This window comes from Mytilus trossulus, chromosome 8 (genome assembly GCF_036588685.1).
Source record: "Mytilus trossulus isolate FHL-02 chromosome 8, PNRI_Mtr1.1.1.hap1, whole genome shotgun sequence".
Lineage (NCBI taxonomy): Eukaryota > Metazoa > Mollusca > Bivalvia > Mytilida > Mytilidae > Mytilus > Mytilus trossulus.
In genome coordinates this window covers 68,484,761-68,493,864 of record NC_086380.1, presented here as the reverse complement: position 1 = coordinate 68,493,864, position 9,104 = coordinate 68,484,761, and the positions used below count along the sequence as shown (strand labels likewise).

The following is a 9,104-nucleotide window of genomic DNA, read 5'->3' as shown; positions in this document are numbered from 1 at the left end:
TTTCTGACGAGACTTCCTTGTCTTATCAAAATTTCGTGCTTGATCTGTTGAACTTTAGTAACAAGTTTGAATAGAGAGATCAGTCACATATTGACATTTACTTCAGATATAGGCCCTATTGGAATTGCATTTACAAATGGTATCGTAATACCGTTTTCGATATGTATTGAAAGATTTAGAATAACAAAAATAACGAACCCCTAGGAAAATTCAAAACGGGAAGCCCTTTATCAAATTGCAAAATCAAAAGCTCAAACCCTTCAAATGAATGAAACCAAACTAGCCTATTCATCAATATTTAAATGATATTAATATCTTATAGGGATAAATATATTTTTTTCAGTGAGTTTTTATATTTAGAAATCGCTGATATATCTATTCCATTTGGTCGTAAATAGTTTTTGAATAATTGTTTAATTCACCCATGAAAGTGTCGGTAGAGACATAAAAGTCTTATTAATATAAGAAATTATCTCGCTATTGCATACTTTATTATGGGTATTTTTAGATACATCAGATTTAAACTTGGCTATTGATATTTCTTTCAAAATATAGTTCTTTTGAATTACCGTTATCTACTAGTATTCTCTTTATAAAAAAAGAATTGAAATCGCATCAACTTTTTCTTGTTATCTTCTCAAGGTGCAAATAAGTTTAAATCTTCAACTCATTTCGTTAAAGCTGCCAAATTCATGCTCACTGATTTGACTCAAACTCTATTAAATTGTTTATGTTAAACAGTTTCCAAACTATTAACAGTATAAAATAAACAATTAACAAGACATGGTCTCAATAAGATGTAGCTTTGTTTCGTAAGAATTTTAGCCAAGACGCCATCTAATCAACTATAGAGTAAACTTTCCATGACCGTATAAACGATGTACGCATAAACATATACATAAATAGATTAAGTTACCCTTGAAATTAGATTTTTTATAGGTCTGTTGAGTTTTGTTTTATAAATTGAAATTGATCGTCGTTTTTACCTTTATAAGAAAGATTTTTTGTGGGTCGAATTTGTCCATCAAATTATTTACCTTTGTTTCACTTTCAATGTTGACATTCTTTTCCTTTAAATAACCATACACGGGCAATGTATGCATATTCTATCTCTTTCTATGGAGTTAAATTGGAGTTCACATGAATACGGATTTAATGAGGTCGAGTTTTTCACTTGCAAGTGAATAATTCATTATCAATGTTTCTTAGCTCTAACAAAATTGTACCATTTTACTTTCCTTAAAAATTAAACAAAAAAATATCAAAATTTAGATTTTTTTTATATATCTCGTAGCTAGTGCCCCAATAAAGTTTAATAATCGTAATATGGAGCAAATACTTATCATTTCAAAGTTGAGCATTAATAAGCAACCACACAGACTTCAACAATGAGAACATCATATACTGTACAGCTGGCTGTAAATTGCCCGGAAATAAAAAAATAAAACAATTTTATAGAGAAAACTAACGGTTTTATTAATAGCAATTTGCATAAAAAAAACCAATCGTCCTGGATATGCCACTGGACGTTAAGCAACTAAAAATCATTGTTTGAATGTTTGAAGGGGCCAACTCTCTCCTAATACAGGCCAAAATAGTAACGGCTCAACCGATGAAAAGCACAAAAACAACAACCACTCAATCACAGTCTATTGACTTAAGACAAACACACAGAAAAGGAAGGCACAGGCATGTTAAATATATCATTGACTACATCTGAAATATATTTTGATTTCATGACTTTCGGAATTAATTGAACAGTAATTGACACTTGATATCACAATTTGAATCAATAATCTGTCTCATGTATTTACTGGAATTATTATTGTATTCCAAACACGTGATTGAATGTCCATTTTTCGTACTCTAGATAGCAAAAGTTTGAATAACTTAGTTAACTGTTCGTATTCTACTTAGAAATGTTAGATACAGAAAGAAAAACAAATCATGTGATCGAATGTTCATTTTTCGTACTCTTGACAGGAACAGTTTGAATCACTTAATTAACTGTTTGTATTTTACTTAGAAATGTTATAGATACAGAAAGTAAAAAAAAAATCAATTGATAGATGCGTTGATATTAAACAGAAATTGAATAAAAGGAATCAATTGCTATCTATTTTCTAGTTAATGAAGCAATCTCTAGTGACTAGGTTTCCTTAATTGCTTTCCTTTCATATTATCATTTTATTTGATAATTTTTTTTTTGTTTACTGCTTAGTATCATTAATTTATATTTGATTTCATTTACTAAACTTTTAATACCACCTAAGTGTTGGCGGACCATGGTCTTAATGAAATATGGAAACAAAAAGTATTTTAGTAGTTTGTTTACGATCAGGAATATTTATGATGTTATTAGCCGCACATATAACAGGTATGCTTTTATTGTGTTTCTTAAATGTTCCTTTACAGTAAACTGGAGATTGTCAATTGTTAGTTTTTAATTGTATGATTCATTTGCCGTTGATGTTCTGAAATATCCGTAAACAGATTTTGAGAAAACAAAAACAAGACAATCAAATAGCCTCAGTCAAACAAGGCCAGAAAACACTACTTCCTTGGGAAAGGTCAACAACATAATAAAGATAAGCCAAAAATACCGAATCATCATCCAAGCCCCACTGGAGCTTGCGGTATACTCAAACATATTAAATCAACTCACAAATTATATACTAGAGATAGTTGGTCTCCTCCTACTTGCATGACAGATCATATATGTTTGTACGTTTCTATCGGTAATAGCATTTGTTTTAAGTTTTGGAATTAATAAGATTCGATGCTAATAAAAGGAACTGTCGAATATGTCAATAAGCATTAACAAAACAGTAATAAAACGGTATTGATAGTCTTAAAAAACACAGTTGACAATGTCAAATGCTGAGCTTAATCGGCTCGAGTATGTTCACTAAAAGAATTTATCAAACAGAAAAATTAAAGATATGCAATAATATGCATTAGACAAACGTAAAACACGGACCTTAATCGGGACAAACACAAACATAATGTGTAGCATAAAGGATGTGGTCTAACTATAGTTTTATATACTATCTCTTCGCTATTTTATCTAGATAATCCGGCTAAGAAAAACAGTACTAAAATATGTTTTTATCCTTTTTGTCAAATATCCGGAGTCCTCTGGTGTTATCTATTTAGTTCCATTAAACATTGTTCTCGATTATCCCTGCTTTTCTCTTCCTAAACTTACTATAGATATAGGAAGATGTGGTGTGAGTGCCAATGAGACAACTCTCCATTCAAATAACATTTTAAAAAAGTAAACCATTAAAGGTCATTGTACGGCCTGCAACACGGAGCCTTAAAAAAGATTGTTATTTTGAAGCATAGTAGCAAACATCTTAAACTTTAGAAATAGCGTAATCGTTCAAAATATGTTCGCTTGTGTTCAAATGTCTTTAGATGGAGTAAAGCCATTTCAATTGATATTTCATAGTGTGTCTTTTTTTATGTGATGTAACACCATTATTTCAGATTAGGGTGAAGGTTGTTTCCTTTTAAAAGATTTAAACCCGCTGCATTTGTTTGCACCTGTCTCAAGCCAAGAATCTTCAATGATTGACACCAGTCATCATAGTCATGTTTGTGACTCTTAAAGCTTGATGTTCGGTGTGAGCCGCAACGACCGTCCAAGGGCTGGAAAGGTCAAGGTCATTAATAACTTCCATCGTATCGTAGCCAAAGCTCCTTGTTGAAAATCGTTCTTTGACCTATAATGGTTTACTTTTACAAATTTTGACTTGAATAGAAAGTTGTTTCATTGGCTCTCATGCCACATCTTCGCATATCTAATTAATGTTGTAGATTTATTTCGTGTGAACACATTTTCGTGGTTTGAAGAAAGATTGCATTTTCGTGGATATTTGATTTCTTGGATTTACAAATTCTGCATAAAAGCCTTGTAATTTCGTTGACCATTTAGAGAATATCCGTATTCCACGAAGTAATAAAATCTGGTATCCTACGAGTAATGATTAATCGTCAGTAACTTGATTCTGTACCGAAATAATATGTTCAGGAGAGAAGTTACATCATAAAAACATGGATGTGTGTTTGTAATTACTATTTAGTAAGCAAATGTGCCCATAGTTATAGCCCTTGTAACTAAACAAAGACTTATCAATAACAAATTATATATTAAATTGTCAACACATATCTTTCAAGTCTCGGAATTGGCAAAATATGTAATGTAATTATCTTCAGGCAGTCGAACCACTATTAAAAAACTGACGCCAGTTAGAAGAAATATTTCCGCAGAAAGGACGACAGCTACAACCATGACAACATCAGAAAATTAAAAAAAAATAACTGAAGCAATAAGACGCAGGGTTGAAGACTGACTTCATAAAAACACGTGATAGTTGCGATCGGTATTAGACTTTGAACCCTGGATGTCGTAGACTGATTCAAAATTGATTTTTTCAAGTAAAATGAAAAGAATGTCTTGCGTTATGAACGCATAATATGAATACTTAAAAAGAAAATGTTTAAGTGTATTAACTAGAATAGCGACTTTGTTATAAACTTATCATTAAATACTTATTTCTGTTGACATTTGTTCTGTTTGCCTAAGGTTATTCTAACATTTTAACAGGTCACAGCTCTATTTTTTCGACTATTGTGACCGTTATCTCATGACCCTAGTCGTATATATCATAACACTACCATTTTGGCATTTAACAAAAAATATATGTTAAACTTTTTTTTTCGTTGTGCATATTTTTTTTTTTTTTCAGAAACAAGAAATGTAAAGTTACAACTCCAATATGACTGCAAATTCAGCTTGAACATAACGAGAACATTAAAGTCATCAACTATTATCCAATGTGGTCGTGAATGTATTTGGCAACACGCGACCGGAAGTGCATCATACTATGATGGAGATTGCTTTTGTCACTCGAATGTTTTTACCAGTAAAGACGATGCGGATATAATAACCGGTGCTGTTTACATTAAACCTGTCTCTTACATTGCAGGTAAACGCACATGTTAGAGAAAGTTATTAATTAATTATTGTTTAGAAAAAGAAAAAAGATACTGGATTCAAAAGCCTTCAACGGTTGAGTGATGGTATTGCAGAATCTTACCACCAAAACAAAGTCCTATTGTAGTGGTAATTAATTAAGTAAATAATTTAATTAAATTTGTACTAGTGAAGGGCCAGTTGAAACTTTTGAATGAACATGCCAGCCCGGTAAGAACTGCAAAACATTATCATGTCAAACGTTAGATGAAAATGAACACTTAGTCCTACAAAATATTTATGTACAAAAAGAAAAAATGGATTTTCGAGCTTTGCCTCACGAAAAAATCTAAGCCGGCAAAATATTAGTATTCAAAGTTATAATAAATATTTCGTCCAACAAAACACACGCGAGACCACTGCAATAGTACGTAAGACGACATAAGACTCATCAGTGACTCTCATATCGAAATATGACAAATCAGAATGTCGTCCCCTAAACATTAGAAAGTAACATTAGTCGATGTTGTGTACTATTGTTTTTGACATTTGACCTTTATCGTTTGTTTTCCAACAACAATTATTAAGGTCTTTCCCATTTTTAAAACCGAACAGATTTCTCTAAGGGGCATAACCCTATTTTAGGTTTCTGAAAACTTTTAAGACAAAATCAGCTTTTACTATAAAACCAAAGGTCCTAAACCCATCGGGTCTTCAGCAATGATATTTTGGACTTCTGACCTTGACAAAGGTCACAAGGTCAAAGCTGAAGGTTATGTCCCAGATAACGAATTATGTGTTTTGGGTCTTATTTAAAGGATTTTAAGTGTGTTTAAAAGGTTTTTAAGGTTGACCTTGACTTTTTACCATTCAACTTTTTGGTCGATATCTCAAAAATGGTTCATTTTACAGATATAGTAAACATTAGAAAATGTTTTGGTGACTGAGGCACAACTTTTTTACATTTTGACGGAAGAGATTTGACATATTCTCAAGGTGCAAAACTCCCGTTAACGGTTCTGAAAAGGTAAAATTAGCTTTTATCTTGAACCAAAAGTCCTAAACCCATAGGGTCTTTTGCAATGACATTGTGGACTGATGATCTTCACAAAGGTCACAGGGTCAAAAGTCAAGGTCAACTCGTAAAAAGCGAATTTGTTGATTGTTATCATAATTTAACAGTTGTTTGTGTGTTTTTGAATTTTTCGATACATTCCACGTCTATTGGAACATGTTTTTTACATAACAAAAAGAAAGACATCTCAATTGGTCAAGAAAAATTGACATTTTATTTTGTTTCTCTATTTTCAGCTGATACAGATGAATGTCCAGATGCTTACCATAAATACAGTGATGTTTCCTGTTTTAGGTTCTTTGACACATTGGTAAATCACAGTACAGCTGTACAAGTTTGTCTTGAGCAAAATGCTACCTTGATCAAGATGGATAGCAATGACAAACAAGAACATGTAAATCAGTATTTAGGTATGGTTATTAAATAATGAATAAGCACATCACTTTCTGCGTTTAATAGATGATATAAATGTTCGTAGAACGTGACCTATTGGTTAATTTTGATCCGATCGCTGACCTTGGAATTTTTTCTGATACTTGGTATTTGTTGAAAAATTAATTGATTGGTTGATTGGTTGGTATATGATTGGTTTGTTCATCTCTTTAAACATATCTGCATAAAGTTTCACACTTAAAAAATGACTGTTATATGTTTTCTGTCTATGAATAAAAAACATAAAAATGTGATGGACACTGAATAACCTACGTAGCTCGTTATTTAGAAGTGTGCACCACATGTTTTATGTTATTTCGAATAAATAGAACAAAATTTACAATCATTGCTTATAATTTAATACTAAATTCCATGCATTTCAAACCGGAGTAAATCATGAAAAATGTTCACGGTCAGATGATGAAATAATTTCTACGAGCTGATAAACAAAACACAGTCAGCCAATCAGAAGACGCGTTACATCCAAAATTAGATTAAGAATAAATAAACATATGATATGATGGGTCAATCAACATCTCGAATACAAAGCCATGTGCATGAAATAATACATGAATCAATCTCCTTAATATACGAAACATTTTGCAGATGCAGGTGTAGAATTATAAATCAAACTAATGCTCATTCAAAGGTCGTTCCTTCGATTTAATGTGTTGTTGTAAAGAACAACCTTTACGACCAATAGTTTTCTAAGTATAGTTATTCAAATTAAATTGCAAAGACTAAATTCTTGAGATGCTTCTGATTAATAGAAAATGTGCGTTAAATGATGAAAGTGTTTACCAGTAGGACGAGTGATTTGTAAAGTGAACTCTGTTTATGAAATGTAAACAATTATACATTATAGTTTGGTATCCAGCCGAATTCGTCCATATACAAGGGTACAGAGGACTTAAACATGTTGAGGATTCGTGGTTTTATGACGATGGAAACGAGATGGAATTCAGCAACTGGAACCAACGTCAACCTGTCATTGATCCCGAGAAGGGTCACATAGTGATGGATGTATTAGAGGGTGGTGGTCACTGGTCTAACGTTAATCCTGATTACGTAGCAAATTTCCTATGTGAAATTAACATTTAAGGCAATGGGAAATAAGATGACTGTTACATTGTTACATTTATTTCTTGTAATATAGACAAACACATGATATATACAGTACATTGTTACATTTATTTCTTGTAATATACACAAACACATGATATATACGTTACATTGTTATATTTATTTCTTGTAATGTAGACAAACACATGATATATATATTACATTGTTACATTTATTTCTTGTAATGTAGATAAACACATGATATATACATTACATTGTTACATTTATTTCTTGTAATATACACAAACACATGATATATACATTACATTGTTACATTTATTTCTTGTAATGTAGATAAACACATGATATATACATTACATTATTACATTTATTTCTTGTAATGTAGACAAACATACGATATATACATTACATTGTAACATTTATTTTTTGTAATGTAGACAAACACATGATATATACCCATCTGCTTCCAAACATAACTACAGTTATTCTTAGTCCATGCATTGTTTGTGGCTTGTTAAAGTCAGAAGCCTCTTATCTTTGGAAGTCTTGTATTTTTTTTTTATTTTTTTTTTATCTTAGATCATTGATATGTTTTTGAATTAGGTGTGGCATCATTTTTAGCTCACCTGGCCCGAAGGGCCAAGTGAGCTTATGTCATCACTTGGCGTCCGTCGTCGTCCGTCGTCTGTCGTCCGTCGTCGTCTGTCGTCGTAAACTATTTCAAGAATCTTCTCCTCTGAAACTACTTAGCCAAATACTTCCAAACTTTAACTGAATGTTCCTTAGGGTATCTAGTTTATAAATTGTATCCGAAGTTTAGATCTATTAACAAACATGGCCGCCATTGCTAAAAATAGAACATAGGGGTCAAATGCAGTTTTTGGCTTATATCTCAAAAACGAAATCATTTAGAGCAAATCTGACATGAGGTACAGTGTTCATTAGGTCAAGATCTATCAGCCCTGAAATTTTCAGATGAATCAAACAACCCATTGTTGGGTTGCTGCCACTTAATTGGTAATTTTAAGGAAATTTTGCAGTTTTTGGTCATTATCTTGAATATTATTATAGATAAAGATAAACTGTAAACAGCAAAAATGATCAGCAAAGTAAGATCTACAAATAAGTTAATATGACCAAAATTGTCAATTGACCCCTTAAGGGGTTATTGTCCTTTAATGACAATTTTTCACAATTTGTTCATCATATTTGCAAACTTTAAAAAATCTTCTCCTTTAAAACTACTCAACCAAAATTAACCAAACTTCAACTGCATGATCAGTAGGATGTATAAAATAAAGTTTGTGTTTTATTTTCCATTTCGATAATAAAAAAACATGGCCGTCATGGCAAAAAATAGAACACAGGGTAAAATGAATGTTTTGGCTTATATCTCAAAAACTCCAGCATTTAGAGCAAATAAGACAAGAAGTTAAAGTATCTATTAGGTCAATTTCTACCTGTCCTGACATTTTCAGCCGAATTGGGTAACTGGTTTTTCAGGTATAATGCCCCTGAATTGATGATGTTAAA

At 31.7% G+C, this 9,104-nt stretch overlaps 1 protein-coding gene across 1 annotated transcript; it reads left to right on the top strand.

The window, feature by feature from the left end:
- The first annotated feature begins 5,701 nt into the window (after window positions 1-5,701).
- Window positions 5,702-7,589, top strand: LOC134727907 (ladderlectin-like). Its single transcript, XM_063592302.1, has 3 exons — window positions 5,702-5,753; window positions 6,293-6,466; window positions 7,354-7,589. Exons 1-3 carry the CDS (start codon window positions 5,702-5,704, stop codon window positions 7,587-7,589), a joined length of 462 nt encoding a protein of 153 aa, XP_063448372.1.
- The last annotated feature ends 1,515 nt before the right edge of the window (window positions 7,590-9,104 follow it).